The following is an 18,701-nucleotide window of genomic DNA, read 5'->3' on the forward strand; positions in this document are numbered from 1 at the left end:
GAAGATAATTGTTTGCTTGTAAATGATTGTTAACTACTAAGCATAACAAAGACATGTGATTAAAATTATAACCCAACTAATACAACTAGGTCTACAGATAATGCGGATAAATTTTAGAATAAATAATAATATATTATTATATAATTGAATAATTTATATTAAAAATAAAAATATTATTTAATCATATGATTATATTTTATTCTTATATGTTTGATTTGTTTTGTCTTGTTAGTATTGATCGTTATTAATAAAATTATGTGCACCATATTTTAAGTTTTCAATTGGATATTTTGATGCAATAAAATTATGTGTATCTATTTTGGATACACAAATATGTACACACTTATATATGTTATTATATGAGTAAATGATTTCGAATTAAAGATAAAACAACACTCAATTATATGATAATATGTATAAGTGTATATATATTTGTATATTTAAAGTGGGTACGTATAGAATTACTCATTTTAATGTATGATTATGTGATTGAATACTAAATTAGATACTTAAAACTGAATACGTATAATATTGTTCTTTCCTTATTTATTGCATGGCCCAAGATGACCCAGCCCAAAACCATGGTTTAACCTGAAAAAAAGGCTATCCGTAGATGGATGACCCATTTAGCATTGAGTCACTGTATGTACCAAGGTAAACATGAAGTAACACGGGGAGAACATTGTGTTTATTCATGGTGTAGACATATTTTTTACATGTTTTCTGGGTTAATTGGGAAATGTCAAGGCGTTTTGGTTTTGTAAGTTATATTATGAATATGTCAATTTTTTATTGAACGGGTAGTCTTGGGATTCCTGTTAGCTTGTTGTTGAGAATAATGGCCGAGGCTTAATTGGAATCAATGAATTTTCTAAACTGGAATGGAGTTCTGTTGTGTTTGTCGTGAATAATGTTATAGGGTAGGAGGTTGATTTTGGTGAATTGGGTTATGCACGCAAGCTGTTTGAAGAAAGTTCTAGGTTGGTTTGCGGATATTTTGCCTTGGAATTAGAATTTACCTTTGTCTATACTGGCAGTAGGTTGCCTAAAGGGGCAGCTATCGTCCAATTCTAGAATTTTACTTCTGTTTTACAATTTTTCTTCTGACTTATCTTAACTTGAATTCTAGGGTTTACGTTTCACTGGGGAAAAACCCTAGAAACGCTTTCTTTCCTAGAAGAGGTACAATTTTGGCAGCTACTCATGTTAGTCATCCATGTTAATCGCTTGATTTTTTGTGTTCTTTTAAGACTAACTGTTAAACCCCTTTCGCGTTATCTGTAGCATGTTAATATCTGATGTTCGATAAACAATTAAGTGATTTATGTTTTTGTCTCACTGTTGAAGCGTGGAGTTCCTAGCTTTTTGACTATTGGATTTACAAGAAACTATCATTTCTAAGTAGTTGATTTTGTGATTAATTTCACAGTTTTCCTCTTTTCAAATTGCTCTGGACAGCTATGGAATGGAATTGCATTTTGTATTTAGTGCTTGTTTAAAACTGGTTTAATACAATATGGGAATTTGGCCACACAATTCGTGGTTATGGATGAGCAGACTATAAAAAATTACCATCTGCACATTTGCTGTAGAAGTTCTTTTAAGTTAAGCTTTGTTCTAAATCAATTAATTTCTCACCCACTCATCTCTTAATTCTTTAATTATATGTGGCTAGTAAGAAATAAAAATTCCTCTTCAATACTGCAAATAACCAATTTTTGTTATGTTAACTGTTAGCTTTCTTTTATTGTTTTCGCGTCTTTTATGTCCACATTCACTTGAAATATGAGTTCAAATATAGTGACCAATTTTCAAATGCGGCATGGAATCTTGTTCATTACTTGTCCTTGTTGAACCCATGGACATTTTTGTGTCTCTTCTCCATTGCTGTTGGCTTTGCTTCTTGCCAAGATTTGCATGCTTATTGTTGTATGTATTTTTTATTTTTTATTTTTGCTTTGCAGTTTGGAGTTCTGGTTTACCCATAGTTTCCTGGAAAAAAGGAAGGACTTACAGAATTGTATATTTAGAGAGTAGCTGTTTCATTTCTCTTTTGTTGCATTCTGTCTCTTGGATTCAGAATCCTTCAACTTGAAAAGAAGTTGATGGTGGTTGTTTGTGGCATAAATTCAAATTGCTGTCCACTTCTCTCGTGGGGAATGAATCAGGTTTATTTTTCAGTCTCTGTTATCTTGTTCCTCATATTATCACCATATGCAGCTTATTATGCAGTTGATTTAAACTAGACTCTCAAATGAATTCAGATAAAGACGACTCAAGTAGGTCCGTTCATGGGGTCTGTGTTTTCAAATGGCAGAACTTCTCTGTTGCAGAGCACAACTGGGTTTACTACATTCACAATGAAGGCAAGCAACAAGACTTAAACTTCTTTTCAGTTTTTCTCTTTTCTTTTTGAAGTAGGCACTGTTGATCATTTATTTATTTTCAAATGCAGGTAAAAATTATTTCCCCTGTTAAGTGCCATCTCTATCAAAATGGACAGTCACAGTCTAATTCCAAAGCATCTAAGAAGTGGGTGATTTCTCTTGCTTCACAATTTACAAACTGTGACTTATTCTTGATGTTCAGTTTGGTCAACTATACCTGTATTTTGCACATTAGTTTTGTGTTTTGATGTTTGTTGTGCATTCTCTATGGAATGTGAGATATAGTATCCTTGTAAATAGTTGCCACAAGTGTTGTTTTAGACTACTTAGAAACTTTTAATCATCGAAAGCAGAAAAAAAATAAAGAAGGTGAAGAAGAAAGAGCACCATCTATGGAAGAAAAGAGAGTCATCTGGGTCTGGGAAAAAAGCCCTCACTCTTGTTCGAATTGTAAGTTCTTTGTGGCTGTTCTTGTGTTATTTATATTGGTTTCTGCTGTTACATTATATGAACTAATGGACAACAAACTGCTAATTTTCAGCAATGATATTTCTTTTAATGATATAATCAACTGCTGGTTAAATGAGAAACTGTTTTTGCCTGTGATAATTTTTTCTTGTTTAGTTGTTGACACTGGACAACAACTGAGTAGTAGTTTCTTCTGATCGCATTTTCATGTTAGGTTGTAAACCTTGAAATGTTAGGTTTCTGAGCTTCCTAATGAGAAAGAGGCTGTATACGGAGCATTGGATAAATGGACAGCTTGGGAGACAGAGTTTCCTTTGATTGCAGCTGCTAAGGCCTTAAATATGCTCAGACAGAGGGGTCAATGGCAGCGTGTAATTCAAGTATGACACTTTCACTTGCTCAAAAAAAAGCATTGCTTATGTAGTGATGTATCTTTGTTCTTGTATTACAATATTAGACACAATATCAAGCCAAATTAGAACTGCCCAGGACGATTGACCTATGAAGCTCTATAAGTGTATGCTTAGCCAAGAAAGAAAAAGAGAATAATTTTTCCATAACTTCTTCAACATATGCATCAATCTCACATTTGATTCAAATTACTAATAACAAGATATCTCTTCAGTCTATTCAAAATTAGTGTCTCAAACGAAAAAGACCTAAGTAAGATAGATCATTCATCGAGCTCGTGAAAGTTAGACTCGAACTCAGCTCGAATTCGGCTCAACTTGTTTCGAGTTCAAGTTTTTAACTATTTCATTATTAAAATGACGTCGTTTAATTACATATTAGTCGAAATGACGTTGTTTTGTATCAAAATTTTTAATTAATAAATTTTGGCGAGTAGCTCGAGTTCGAATGAGTTTGCATAGGACTGGCTCGTTCGAACCGAACTCAGGCTTGTTCGAACCGAGCTCGAGCTTGAATGGGCTTGGTTTGAATCCAACCCTACTTATACAAACGGTCAGAAGGGGAGGTGGGACTTTCATGCTCCTATGTTAGTCTAAGTCATATCAAGTTCATCCTATAGGCTATGTTTTGCTGCCACTTTAGTTGTCAATCAGTGCCTATTTTCAAGGTTTCTTGTGTTGCACTCTCAAATCTGAGTAACATGAATGATTTTTAGTAATCTGAATAAATTATGAATAAATTATGAATAAATAAGAACTTGACAGAGCTAGGTTTATCCATATGCCTATGTTAGGATCCCAAGTGTAAGGTATGAGACTTGGATCCCACATTGGAAAGTATGAGCAACTAGTGTGAGGTTTATATGGCCTTGGGCTCTCGCATCTCAATAACTAGCTTTTAAGGTGTGGTTCTCCTAAGGTTCGTATCATTTGGTATCAGAGCCATCACCATATCTCCCAGTTGCAATCGTGCGGCGCGGGTGGTGACGCCGGCATTGCAGTGTTCGCCCGGGGCTAGCAGGGAGATAGCGCATAGCCAGCCCGCGTGGGTGCCGGGGCTGCGGAGCGTGGTGGTATGTTAGGATCCCAAGTGTAAGGTATGAGACTTGGATCCCACATTGGAAAGTATGGGCAACTAGTGTGTGGTTTATATGGTCTTGGACACTCCCATCTCAATAGCTAGCTTTTAAGGTGTGGTTCTCTTAAGGTTCGTATCAGCCTACAAGTAACCTAAAATTCACTTGATATAGCATTTGTTTAAGTCAGTTTGGTTCTGTGTTGATGGGAATGAATATAGTACTATGGTTAATAAAAAAAATAATTGGAGTCATTGTCTTTAGGAGAACTGACAAGTATGTGATGTTAATTTCATCTTTTGCTGAAAATGCCATGTTTTAGGTAAACCAAGGACCATGCACTATAATGGAACATCCCATGAGCATTATGCAGGCAAAGTAGCTGATTATGAATGTACCTTTAAAGGTTATAAATTATAATGTATAATTTGTGTTATGTAGATAGCTTTCATAGTGATTATATTTGTAGCAATAAATGATGACAATATATTCCATACCATGTGGTTGCTGATTTCTATATCACACATGTATAAACTTTTGTGTAGCTGGGATGGATGTCCTATGAGTTTATTAATTACTAAATTCTCAGGTAGCAAAATGGATGTTAAGCAAAGGTCAAGGAGCCACAATGGGAACTTATGACACACTCTTATTAGCATTTGACAAAGATAAGAGGGCAGATGAGGCTGAATCATTATGGAACATGATTTTGCATACGCACACCAGATCTATTTCAAAGCAGTTGTTTTCAAGGATGATCTCTTTATATGATCATCATGACATGCAAGATAAGATTATAGATGTAAATAACATGGGTGCAATTGCATCCTACCCTTCTTTAAATGACATTGATTCTCCTGTTATTAAATTCCCATTACAACTTTTTGTGCTTTTGCTTTGCTGCACAAGAATCGCATCAATGGTATGAAGTAAACACTCTTGGTACATGCAGGTATTTGCAGACATGGAGGAGCTGGGTGTAAAACCAGATGAAGATACAGTCCAGAGGGTTGCCCGTGCCTTCCAAAAACTAGGTGAAGAAGAGAAGCGGAAGCTGGTTCTTGCAAAATACCAGTGTAAATGGAAGTACATACACTTCAAAGGGGAACGAGTGAAAGTGAGAAGAGATGTATGGGAGTATAATGGTTCAACCGACTGAACTTTTACAAGGCAAGCGTGGTAAAGAATAGCAGCCTTTTCTCAACTAGTTTTTGCTTTTTCGTCTTTAGTACAGGAAATACATAAAGAAATTGTTGGGAGCAATGTGATAGCTAAAGAAAAAGTTATAGTTAAGATTATGTCTTACACCAATGACCACGATAATTTATATAGAGTATCTATTTATTTATTTTACAATATATTTTTCAGATAGATAATACATTTATTTTTGACAGAAAAAAGGATGAGGTAGGGAAAATCCGGGTGAACACCTAATTGACCAAAGGTAAATTATGCTAATGTTATTGTCATAGGATGCAGCTTACACCACTAACATTACTACTAGGGGTGGAGTCGGACTGAACTGGGTTTGAACATAAGTTGGCTCAAAAGTTTTTAGAGGTGGTTTGAGTTCAATTCGAGTTTGTTGAGCCAATTTAAAAGAAAGTTCGAATTCAGTTTGGAAAGAAAATTTGAGGTTTGTGACTTGATTTGAATTTATGGCTCGAATTTGAAACTCAAATTTGTAGCTCAAATTTGAGACCTAAATTCATGACTAAAATTTTCAGAATGGGTAAACTTAAAATCTACAAAAATGAAAATGGAATCATATATAAATAAACATAAAACAGGCTTTTAATTCTCAGATTTTGTATAAAGAATAGAGAATGCCAACCGTCATTAACGCACTTTGCAAATTTTAACTAATCTCACATAATATCTGTATCTCTTAACAGCCCACCATCATCTTTCTTATGTAATCAAACATCCCGCCAGTTAAAAACATCTACCAAACTTATATGGTAGTCAAACAAACACAAATATGAAACTCTAGCATATTAATTAACACATAAAAACATTAGAGTTTCAGTTATAAAGATGAAAACTTGAAAATATACACCAACCGGCAATAGCAAGATAGAGATGTGTAATTAAAATTGTAACCAATTGAGAAAAATTTTTATTGGCCGTAACAACCGTCAATTGGAAAGATAATGAAAAAAATGATCTGAAGGAGAAAGATCAAGATAGATTTATGTTTGCTTGTTTGTTTTCGGTCTTAAAACCGTGATTTTAAAAAAAAAGAAAAGAAATAGATGCAGAGGAATGACAATGTATACTGAAAACGACAAAGATGAAGATGAGAGATAGTGTGGATGATGTGTGAGAATGTGAATGTCAGAGAGATAATGTTGATAAGAAAGGAAAGTCAAAAGTAAGTTTATATATTTAGTTAAACTTAAAACCTAACATAGTTTTATTTCTCTCAAGTCAACTTAAGCAGAGTTATGTCTCAGGTCGAACTAAATTGAGTTAATGGTTGGCTTACGAACTATTTCCAATCAAACCTTATCTAATTCATATTAAGCTCGTTTTTCAGTCAAGTCATATATCATTATTTGAATTTGATTCAAATTCATAAGAAACAAATTTAGATTCGGTTAAACCAAACCGAGCCGGCTTCCAAGACTGAGCGGGCTCATATTAGATCCAGGCAGGCCTAATTACCACTAGTCCAAGAATATGAGGCAAATCCGCAGTCAGATCTTAGGCTCTCGCTTCCACCTACTGCTCTTATAGTAAGAATGCACCTTAAATTCTGCCCAACCAACTTATCCATTTGAGTGTAAATTTGAAGCAAATAAACTATTTTTATAACTAAATTAACTATAAAACATCAAGAATTTATGAATTAAAAAAGTAGGATTTCCCTTATATATAATGAAATCTTTTAAAATATTTTATTTTAATTCAAATATAATTTAGATATATAGGTGACATATAATTAGATATTATATATTTTAATTTAAATTTATTAAATTATATAATGATATATTATTTATATATTTAAAAAAGAAAAACATAATTTTGTTAAACCCATGTTCCGTTTACTTTTGACTTAGAAACCAAACATTAAAATTTTCATTTAATGCTTTAATGCTCGACAGGGAAAAGTTCTTTACACTGCACATTCATAAGTCATACCACATTCACCGCCTAATCAATGAAATTTTCGGTACAACAACAGGAGGTCAATCGGCCCTTGCTACGCGTTTTCATCAAGTCTCTCTTGGTAGCTTTCTCTTTGACGAGCGACAATGCTTCTTCTTGATTTACAGTAATGCAAGGAATGCAAAATCAAGTAGAAGATGCATAGAATTTGACATATACTGTGATTCATCAAATAAAGTAAACGAAAATTGAATAAGATCAGAAGGTGTGTTTATTTGAGCAAATGTATTTTTTTTATAGACAAGAAAGAATTGCCCATGTCGATATATATGTCAGTATGATTCTCAGATGGACACATTAATGAAGTCAGAGCTGTAAAAAAAGCTATGGACCGACAACTATAGCTATGATATTGAAAATTTCAATTTGCCTGTAATGGGATCCAATCTACAAGAAACTCAGAGACCAGATGATTGAATGCAGCTAGCTTGATTTGTTCTAAATTCTTACTTTATCTCCGCGTGTAATAAATGTAGTGGCTAACTAACCTCTCAACTGTAAAAGTTTGCAATTGTGTTCATACTTTCTATAGTTGACATCTTTTATATATTTATCTTCTATATAAACAATGTATGCAGCATTTATATGACCATATCCTTCCTCTTTTGATAATTCCTTTTCGGGTTCTAGCTTTGATGGCAAGGGAAATGGGAAAATTTTGGGTGGTGGCATTGGTTTTTAGTTTGAGTTTGATTAATGGGGTTAAAGCAGCACCACAGGTTCCTTGTTTGTTTATTTTTGGCGATTCATTGGTGGATAATGGGAACAATAATCAACTGAATTCATTGGCAAAAGCTAATTATATGCCTTACGGGATTGACTTCCCTGGTGGACCGTCCGGAAGATTTAGCAATGGAAAAACTACTGTTGATGTTGCAGCTCAACTTCTGGGGTTTGATTCTTACATTCCTCCATACTCAACTGCAAGGGGCCAGGACATACTCAAAGGAGTAAACTATGCATCAGCAGCTGCCGGTATAATAGAAGAAACCGGTCGACAATTGGTAAGAATAAATTATATTCTCCATTTTTGTCTATGGTAATAACATTCGTGTAATAGTTACATTTGAATATTATTTTTCTTCCAGGGAGGTCGCATTAGTTTCAGTGGACAAGTGAGAAATTACAGAAACACAGTCCAGCAGATAGTGAACTTGCTCGGAGGTCAAAATAAAACCACCACTTATCTAAGCCGCTGCATTTTCTTAATTGGGTTGGGAAGCAATGACTATCTCAATAACTATTTTCAACCTCTGTTTTATTCCACCGCTCAACGCTACACACCAGAACAATATGCAGACATTCTTATTCAACAGTACACTGCGCAGCTTAATGTTAGTAGATATATTTAATTTCCATGTGTTCATATGTACATTATTCTTCGGATTTTGTTTTTTAATGTAAGTTTGAATGTTGCAGATCTTATACAACAATGGGGCAAGGAAGTTTGCGCTTGTTGGAGTTGGGGCAATAGGCTGCAGCCCCAATCAGTTGGCTCAAAATAGTCGAGATGGGAAAACTTGTGTGGCCAGAATTAATGCCGCAAACCAAATTTTCAACAACAAGCTCAGATCTTTGGTTGATCAATTCAACAACAACCGATCTGGTGCCAAGTTTATCTACATCAACGCGTATGGAATCTTTCAGGATATAATAAGTAGGCCTGCTGCCTATGGTAAGTATTTTTGAATAAGCTCCATTTCATTCATGGTGGAATTACAGTAAACTAACATATCTATGTAAATAAATTTGTGTTTGTTGCAGGTTTCAGGGTTACAAATACGGGATGCTGTGGTGTAGGGAGAAACAATGGTCAAATTACATGTTTACCAGCTCAAACTCCATGCCCAAACAGGAAAGAATATGTGTTTTGGGATGCATTTCATCCGACTGAAGCTACAAATCAGATCATTGCAAGGAGATCATACAGTGCTCAGTCTGCGTCGGATGCTTATCCCATTGATATCCGCCGCTTAGCTCAGCTCTGAAGATGGAGATTCTGATTGAAGTGGGACATTAGGATGAATTTATATGCACTCAGTATTGTTTTTCAGTATTATGTTGTTGTTATAATTATGGTTGGCTATAAGGAATTGTGCAATCAACTGTGTAATCACAGATGACCAAATCCCGTTCGGGGTTTGGTTTATTTTGCAATTTTATGTGGGTTTGTTTTAAGATAATAAAAAATGAGAATTGCAATAGATTTTGGCTTTTTTCACCATATCTTCCATTTTAGTAGCTACTTTGAAAATTCGAAAATACGACATATTGAGAATGGAACCATTAATTTATAAGTTCCAATATGCTATCTTAGTGCTGGATTCGAACAGAGCTTATTGAGGTTTGAAAGCTAGCTTGATTTGGTTTGAATTAGTTTAGTTTGAATTTGAATCAAGTTTGAATTAAAATGTTCGATTTATTTTGAAACTGAGTCAAATTCAAACTAAAAAGAGTTTAATTCGGTTTGGTTTTTGAGAATTTAATTTGAATTTGACTCGTTACTTGATTCGAATTATATTGAATAATTATTAAATAATATCATTTTATTAATGAGTTACAAATTCAAAACATAAATTTGAACTACATATTTAAATCATAAATTTAAACTAAATTTGAATTAATGTTAAACTTGAATCAAATTATTTTTATTCAAATAGAATTTAAACCACCCATAATATTGGTTGACAAACTTAAACAAAACTCCAAAAAAAAAACTTGGCCCAATTTGTACTCACTTTTAATATTATATACACATAATTTTTAATTTAAAATTTAATATATTTTTATATAATTTAATATTATTTTATATTTAATTTAAAATGATATAATTAGCTACCGATGACGACTGTCAATTTCTTACCGTCAACGTCTTTTTGTTGCATTGTCTGAACCATAAAAAGGGTATTTGACTTTAATGCCTTCACCTGCGATGCCTATCAATCATACCTGCCCCTTACTATCCAAGAGTATTAAATGCTGTAAAAATAAAAATTAAAAATAAAATGACCTTAGGGACAATTTATCACATATATATATTTCCAAATTCTACCAACTTTTGTATTAATCTTCAACAAAACAATTGAGACAAGTGTAAAAATTTTCTTCTTCTAACTTGAGTTAGATAGATGAACATTTTATCGAAGTTTACTCAGTTTTTTATGTACGGCTAAAAGACAATTTGAAGGGGAAATTAGTTACAATTCTGCCAACCTTCTTACGTATAAAAAATCACAGACGAAGAGAAAGCATGATCATTTGATCTCAACGGTGAAATGTAAGTCTTTTATGGCCCTTACATTAATTCAATCAGAAATATACCAAGCCCTCGTGATTTTGTTTGAGCAAAATGACCAATTCAGAGTCTTGTATAGACGAACATATGTTTTCTGAAAACCCTAATATTATGAAACAGTCAGTTTATAATTGCTTATTATTTTAATTTTATGCATGGCTCTTCAAATTGTGTATATAAAGGAGTGTACACAAGTCCTTTCTCTGTCAGCATATCTTCAATGGCGTTATTTGAGAAGAAACCATGGTGGGCAGTAGTCTTGGTTACAGTGGTGATATCAAGGCTGCAACTTTTCGTTGTAGGAGCTCCATTGGTGCCTTGTTATTTCATTTTTGGAGACTCATCGGCTGATAATGGCAGCAACAACCCCCTTCCGACATTGGCTAAATCTAATTACTCTCCTTATGAAATTGATTTTCCCGATGGACCAACAGGAAGGTTCACCAATGGTGCAACCGTTGTCGATTTGATATGTAAATCCAAGTTTGCATCGATCAATTTTTGTTTAAATTGTGAATATTTTAACAATATTTGCCGGGCTCCGAAATCCTGCTAATTAAGTGAAATCTTATACAATGTGCAGCTGAACTTCTAGGATTTGATAATTTCATTCCAGCCTTTGCATCCGGGAACTCTGATATATTCAATGGCGTAAATTATGCATGCTTCATCAGGAATTCGCGATGAAACCGGGGATCACTTGGTAAACAAATTAATGAACACAGTTTTGAGTATTTAATTGGATATCCAGACAATATTACATTATATGATTTTGCAGGGAATTCATGTTAGTGTGAATAAGCAGCTAGAAAATCACCAAGTGATTTTCAATCGCATTGCCTCTGATCTAAGTAGTAACAATTCAGCTACGCAGCACCTGAATAAGTGCCTATATTCAGTCGGAATTGGTGTCAACGATTACATAAACAACTACTTCTTGCCCCACTTCAACAATACCAGCCAACAATTTACGCCCCAGCAATATGCCCAAGTTCTTTTGAATCAGTATTCTCAGCAATTAAGGGTACCCACATAGATTTATCAAAACTAGAAACCTTTTTCCTTTTCTTCTTTTATTTTGTCATTATAATTCTAATCATACTGTCTCTCTCAATAGTTATATATTTTAGAGTTTATATGCCCATAGAGCGAGGAAGATTGCGATATTTGGACTGGCACCAGCAGGTGGCACTCCATATGCAATTGCTAAGTATCCCAGAAATGGTGCTCCATGCGTAGACAGCTTGAACAGTGCAGTCCAACTTTTCAACGACAACCTGAAGTCACTTGTTGATCAGCTCAACGATAATCTGACAGACGCAAAACTTATGTTACTGATCGTTTATGGAATTTCATCATCAGCCAATGGTACATCCATCGCCTCATAAAATAACCTACACTTCAAATGTATAGATTTTGTCATTATTGGTGACATGAAATGAAAATAATATGCATTAATTGCAGGGTTAAAGTTTTTGAACGAAACTTGCTGCCCGGCGAAAATTTCTAGTGTATGTGATCCTAACAAAACTCCATGCGAAAATAGGAGAGAGTATCGATTCTGGGACGGATTTCATCCTACTGCGGCTGATAATCAAATTGCTGAAAAACGATCGTTCATTGCTCTTGATTCACTTGATGTTTATCCATTTGATATAAGTAATTTAGTTCAAAATTGATAGAAGAGATGGGGGTGGGTGCTGTATCAGGAGAAAAATTCTCGAATTGCGTAGTAAATCATCTAAGCATTGCCTGCGAGGCCATTTTTCTAGGGGAGCTTATTTCACAAAATGTAATGCATAGATCACAGCAATAAATAATAGTTAAAAAAGAATGAGAATCATATAAGACCAATTAGGCAAATTAAAGAAAATCATTCTGTTTCAACTTACAAAGAAAAAAAAAATTGTTTCCATGTGATAATAACAAAAAAGGTTTTAAAAGAGATTTTTTTTTTTCTATATTCATCAATAATATGATAGATGATAGAATTTTTTTTTGTAGTTAAAATATTTTAACTTAACACTATTTTTTTAAACATTAAAATTATAATTTTTTCTAGTTTTAATAGAAATATAAAGAATTAATTGATAAAATTATAAAAAAAAACTTATAACATTTAGACATTATTCATTTTGTTATTCTCGCAAAAGCTAATTATTTAGGAAAATTAAAATTTTTATTCTTATTTTAATCCATGTATATATATATGTCACTTATCTCAAAGCCTAAACAAACATATCATAATAGTAATCTATTTTTCTAAAATACCTCTATTGATTTAATTCATAGATGCAGAAAGAGAGAATACTATCTCTCTCTTTTTCCTTAACCTTCTAGTGAGGAAGAAATTTTTGTAGTATGAAAAAAAAATTCTTCAAAAGAGAAAACACTTGATTGAATAATAAAATCCGTGAAAAAATCATTATAAAGGATTCAACTTGGACACAAGGGAAAGAGAGACGAAAATTGCTAAATTTATTTAGAGAATTAATATTTGTTGCAAAGATTTCATAACAAAATTATCCATATTCAGGTTAGTCTTGATTCAAGCCCGTATATTATGTATTTTCTTTGTGAACAATTGAAAATCAAATAATGTATGGTAGACTCATGCTTATAACTTCATGTAAAATTTAATTTTGTTGCGATTTTATGTTGACAGATTATTTAATGTTGTTATTTAATATTTTTTTTATTGTTTAAAGTTGTTATAATATTGTTTAATATTGTATTGATGGTTATAAAATATGAAAATTCAACTTTGAAAAATTTTCAGACAAAAAATAGGTTGACGATGCCAATCTCTTGGCGTTAACGCCAACCCTTGATGCCAAGCCAAGCCAACCCCCTGAATATATTTTTTTTGTTTTTAATTCTTCGCTCATTCATACTTTTCAAAAAAACCTTGTCGTTGTTAGATGTTAGAATTTAACGCTGACACTCTCTTTCAAACTCAAGAAAACCTGTCAAGAAACCAACAAATAACCAAATCAAATCACATGACTAAACGTCCACAAGTAAGAGAAATATGGTGATGATGCTTTGGATTCTTCCTTATTTGCACCCCCCGACCCCATTGCATTGAAGAAAACAGGAAAAAAAATACAATAGGGGTCCGAGGGTGCAAGTACGGAAGAATCCAAAGCATCATCATCATATTTCTCTTACTTGTGAACGTTTAGTCATGTGATTTGATTTGGTTATTTGTTGGTTTCTTGACAGGTTTTCTTGAGTTTGAAAGAGAATGTCAGCGTTAAATTTTGACATCTAATAGCGACAAGGCTTCTCTAAAAAGTATGAATGAGCGAAGAATTAAAAACAAAAAAAATATATTCAGGGGGTTGACGTTGGCATAAGGGTTGACATTAACGTTAAGGGGTTGACATCACCAATTTATTCTTCATCTGAACATTTTTTTAGGGTTGAATTTTCATATTTTATACCCATCAATACAATATTAAACAACATTATAACAATTTTAAACAATAAAAATAACAACATTAAATAATCTAATAATATAAAATCACAATAAAATTAAATTTCACATGAAGTCATAAGCATGAGTCTATCATACATTATTTGATTTTCAATTGTTTCATAAAGAAAATAATAACATATGGGCTTGAATCAAGACTGACCTGAATGTGAATGATTTTATTGTGAAATTTTTGTAGCAAATGTTAATTTTCTAAATAAATTTATCAATTTTCGTCTCTTTCTCCTTTATGTTCAAATTGAATCCTTTAGAATAACTTTCTCATGAGTTTTATTATTTAATCACATATCTTTTTTATTAAAAATTTATTTTTTATGTTATAGAGATTCTTTCCTCATTAGAAAACTAAAGAAAAGAGAGAAAATACTTTTTTTTTTTGTATGAGTTATATTAATGAAAATATTTTGAAGAAATAAAATACAATTATGATATTTTTATTCAAGTTTTAAGGTAGGTGATATATATATATATATATATATATATATATATATATATATATATATATATATATATATAGTTTTGTGGTTTACAGTTGTTCAACTTCTTCTCTTAACTTTAGTGATTTTGTATATAAACACATGTTACTCGTTTTTGTCAGTTAGTAAGAAAATTACAAAAGTTGTTTTCTCTTCCTTCCTGCTAATTTTTCTGCAATTTGTTTCTTCCATCAAGGGCATTAATGAGAAATAAACTTAATTGGCTGTAAATGTGAGGATCATATCAACAAAGTTTTTGGGCCCCATGAAGTTCAGGTGAATATTTCACTAAAACTTTAATATAAATATAAATATTTATTTATGAGTTTTAAAAAATTTAAAGTTTAATTTATAAACTAATTTTTATTAAATTTTTTTATTTAAGATAAAGGTAAAATTATCATTTTATTATTAAACCCTAAAACCCTAAAAATTTATGTTATTTTCTCTTTTGATTTGAAAAATAAACAAATTCTTCTAGAATTAAGTTTAAAAAAATTTATTTTCTTTTATAAACCCTAAGCCCTAAGGTTTTTAAATCTACCATAGCTCCTCCAACGATGGTGACGATAACGATCATAGCTCCTCCATTTTCCTCTCTTCTAGTTCTACCACGGTTGACAACGTCTGATAATAGGTGCCCAAACACATGCCAATGACGAAATGCGACGATTGAAGAAGAAGAGGCAAATTTGAATCGATGATGGACAACAAGAATCTATTGCGTTTTTTGTTGATTTGGCTTCAGAGGAAGATGAATTGCATGACAAAAGTTTTGTCATGTGTCGATTCAATAGAAAACACAATAGATCTGGACAATATGGTCGCGACTTCTTTGTCTTAGATTTGTCGTCGCTTGGGCTTCTTCGCTTGTTATCGGACATTGTCAACGATGGCAGTTGAAGAAGGGAGGAAAATAAAGGAGCTAGTGGTCAATGCTATCATTAGAGATGAGAGAAAACTCTAGAGATTTAGGAAAAAAAAATTACTTTTTAAAGTTGAAGCTAAGAGGTAAAATGCGAGTTTTCATAATTTAGAAGGAAATGAGATAAAATTAAATATTTTTTAATATTATTAATAAAATAACAATTTTATCATTAGTTTTAACAAAATTTTTTTATAACAGTTGGTTTATATATAAGTATTTTAAATTTTAAAACTCTATGAATATGTAGTTATTTTTACATTAAAATTTGGGTGAAAAATGCCCCTATATTCAAGGGTAAGCCATAGGTATTACTAAAATCACATATTACCTACCCTTGAATGATGTGATTTTAGTAATTCCTGTCGTCGGCAGGGAATGAAATTCCCCTTTATATATATCCATAGGTCACACAGGATAGAAGACAATAAACCCGTTATTTCAACTAAGTTATCTTGTTTATAACTTCAATTCCTTGCTTACTTTGCTTCAAATGGGGTGTGCCATGAAAGTAGGGTGGGGACTCATTAATATTCTGATGGTGATTTCAAACTTGCAACAATGTGTTCTAGGGCTTTCAAAAGTCCCTTGTTTTTTCATTTTTGGGGATTCCTTGAGTGACAGTGGCAATAACAATTATCTTGCAACAACAGCAAAGGCGAATTACTCACCTTATGGGATCGACTTTGCCCTGGGACCAGCAGGAAGGTTTTGTAATGGTGAAACCCGAGTCGACATAATCAGTTTTGTCTTCAACTCAACTTAAACTTACTGTATATTTTTGTCATTGATTTATGCTTCCCTTCTTTCTTTTCAATATTCAGTCATTTCCATGCTTGATTATTGATGGAAGGTCTTCTGAATGCAGCCAAAATTCTGGGTTTTAATAATTATATCCCATCCTTTGCAACGGCTTCGACCTCTGACATACACAACGGTTTGAATTATGCATCTAGCGGATCAGGAATTCTGGAAGAAACTGGTCGAATCCTGGTAATATAAATTGAGATATCTTCACATTGTTCTTTGTTTACAATTGGGTATTATTATCTTATCATAATCCTCTTGATTATTCTCTTTCTAGGGTGAGCTTTTCAGTTTGAATCAACAGCTACAAAACCATAAAGAAACAATAAAAAATCTCGTTGCAAAACTAGGAACTGTCGATTCAGCTACTCAATATCTAAAAAAGTGCCTTTACAGTGTTGGAATGGGCACTAACGATTACGTTAACAACTATTTCTCGATCGTTTCTTCATTTAATATGCTCCTGTATGACCTGGAGAAATTTACAGAAAGTCTTATTCACCAGTATTCTAAGCAACTAAGGGTAATCAATCAGAAAGTAACACAATGTTTATGATTTTCTCTCAACATTTTGTACTTCATCATGCCTAATTCCCTGCCTTTGCTTTAATTTATTAGATTTTACACCATCTTGGAGCAAGGAAGATTGTCCTTTTTGGACTGGGACCCTTAGGTTCCACGCCTTATACAACTAATGCTTTCCCAGTAAACACCACTAAGAATATGAACAATGGGGCCAAGCTTTTCAACAAGAAGCTGAAGTCACTTGTTGATCAACTCAATACTGAATTAACCGATGCGAAGTTCATTTATGTTAACGTTTACCAGATGATGTCGTCGGATGTTCTTCTTTCTTCTGGTAGAATAATAATCCATCTCACTTGAACTCATTGTTTTGTATAAAAATGGTGACATTCAATTGAATATTGTGCAGGTTTTAAAGTGTTAAACAAAAGCTGCTGCACAGTGTTGAATGCTACCATGGCGTGTTATCCTTTCTGCACTCCATCATGCGAGAACAGGAAAGAGTACGTGTACTGGGACGGATTCCATCCCACCCAAGCAATGAATCGAATCCTTGCACAGCGATCTTATGAAGCTGTTCACCCATCTGATGTTCATCCTTTCGACATAAGTCATTTGCTTAAGTTATGAGGATTGTGAACTGTCATGTACGTACACAATAAAAGGGACACCTGTGTTTAAATAAGTCTCTGTACTGTACCCGTGTTTAAGTAAGTCTTAGACAGACGTCCCTGCACTGCACCTGTGTTAAAATAAGTCTTAGGTAGAGTTTGTTTTCAGTTGAATAAGTCAATATGACTGTTGCTGTGTGGTTGTTTTTGTATATGTACATGTCGATTTATAGGAAAAATAGTTCAAACTATTCCTATAAATTGTCTAGCAATGATAAATAAAAATCAAGTAGTTTTCATCGTTTGATTTGGAAGCTGAGGCTTTCCTCGAATTAAATCTTCGTTTCTTATTAACTCTATTTTGATTGTCAAATAGTTAAAATAAAGAAACATAAGAATTATAATATGAAAAGTGATCTATCTTCTCTTTATCGTCCAATTACACTATCTCTCACTAAAGTACATAACATGAGCCAAATGAACTCCATGTATTTAATGCTCTGCGTAAAATTTGAAAGTATCATTGTCCCCAGGCGATGTCCTATATGAAGATAAGTAGTAATAAATATTTATTTTTGAATTTTTTGTTTTCAAGAATACAATTTCCCTCTTGTATATTTATAAAAAGGTTTTTACTTGTGGGCAATGCTTTAAAAAAAGAAAAAACCTAGCAAATCAATCAGAAAAAGAATTAGGGTTTAATTATGAGATAATAATGGGATGCTAGGGTAGAGCTAGAGATGACAAATGGGTCGAGGTCGAATGTTTTAATCTTTATCTCTATTCTCGTAAAAAAAATCTTTTCTTAAACCTTAAACTCAAAACACACTTATAAGAGGTATAAAGATCAATAGATTTTTTATAGTTTCAATAATTGAACTTACGAATTTCTTTATATAGAGTCACAATCGGTAGAACCTAGCAATCCCAGTCAATTCTAATAACCAATGTTTAATTTTTGCAAGATTTAATTTAGTGTTTTCAAATTAAAGTTGAAATGTGGAACCATGCCACTCAGGCCAAAAAAGGGTTCTTTTTTTTTTTTTTTAAC

General features: G+C 32.8%; 4 protein-coding genes across 10 annotated transcripts; all 4 read left to right on the forward strand.

The window, feature by feature from the left end:
• Positions 1-599: 599 nt before the first annotated feature.
• LOC123218170 (pentatricopeptide repeat-containing protein At4g18975, chloroplastic) lies at positions 600-5,695 on the forward strand. 7 transcript variants are annotated; one of them, XM_044639426.1, is made up of 10 exons: positions 670-980; positions 1,130-1,205; positions 1,965-2,168; positions 2,265-2,366; positions 2,456-2,532; positions 2,741-2,837; positions 3,092-3,235; positions 4,664-4,714; positions 4,931-5,143; positions 5,294-5,695. In XM_044639426.1, exons 3-10 carry the CDS (start codon positions 2,106-2,108, stop codon positions 5,498-5,500), a joined length of 954 nt encoding a protein of 317 aa, XP_044495361.1. In that variant the 5' UTR covers positions 670-980; positions 1,130-1,205; positions 1,965-2,105; the 3' UTR covers positions 5,501-5,695. The 7 variants fall into 7 exon arrangements, with proteins under 7 accessions (XP_044495364.1, XP_044495362.1, XP_044495361.1 ...); XM_044639423.1 differs by having other exon boundaries at positions 1,130-1,182; XM_044639429.1 differs by lacking the exons at positions 670-980; positions 1,130-1,205 and adding an exon at positions 600-654.
• Positions 5,696-8,101: 2,406 nt separating this feature from the next.
• On the forward strand, positions 8,102-9,716 carry LOC123218167 (GDSL esterase/lipase At5g45670-like). The gene is made up of 4 exons (XM_044639421.1): positions 8,102-8,516; positions 8,601-8,846; positions 8,932-9,187; positions 9,277-9,716. The coding sequence occupies exons 1-4, from the start codon at positions 8,148-8,150 to the stop codon at positions 9,498-9,500; spliced, it is 1,095 nt and encodes a 364-aa protein (XP_044495356.1). The 5' UTR covers positions 8,102-8,147; the 3' UTR covers positions 9,501-9,716.
• Positions 9,717-11,027: 1,311 nt separating this feature from the next.
• On the forward strand, positions 11,028-12,486 carry LOC123218864 (GDSL esterase/lipase At1g29660-like). Its single transcript, XM_044640519.1, has 5 exons — positions 11,028-11,280; positions 11,391-11,458; positions 11,586-11,831; positions 11,938-12,175; positions 12,272-12,486. Exons 1-5 carry the CDS (start codon positions 11,028-11,030, stop codon positions 12,484-12,486), a joined length of 1,020 nt encoding a protein of 339 aa, XP_044496454.1.
• Positions 12,487-16,163: 3,677 nt separating this feature from the next.
• On the forward strand, positions 16,164-17,964 carry LOC123218168 (GDSL esterase/lipase At1g29670-like). Its single transcript, XM_044639422.1, has 5 exons — positions 16,164-16,450; positions 16,576-16,700; positions 16,792-17,037; positions 17,133-17,373; positions 17,449-17,964. Exons 1-5 carry the CDS (start codon positions 16,201-16,203, stop codon positions 17,667-17,669), a joined length of 1,083 nt encoding a protein of 360 aa, XP_044495357.1. The 5' UTR covers positions 16,164-16,200; the 3' UTR covers positions 17,670-17,964.
• The last annotated feature ends 737 nt before the right edge of the window (positions 17,965-18,701 follow it).

This window comes from Mangifera indica, chromosome 6 (genome assembly GCF_011075055.1).
Source record: "Mangifera indica cultivar Alphonso chromosome 6, CATAS_Mindica_2.1, whole genome shotgun sequence".
Lineage (NCBI taxonomy): Eukaryota > Viridiplantae > Streptophyta > Magnoliopsida > Sapindales > Anacardiaceae > Mangifera > Mangifera indica.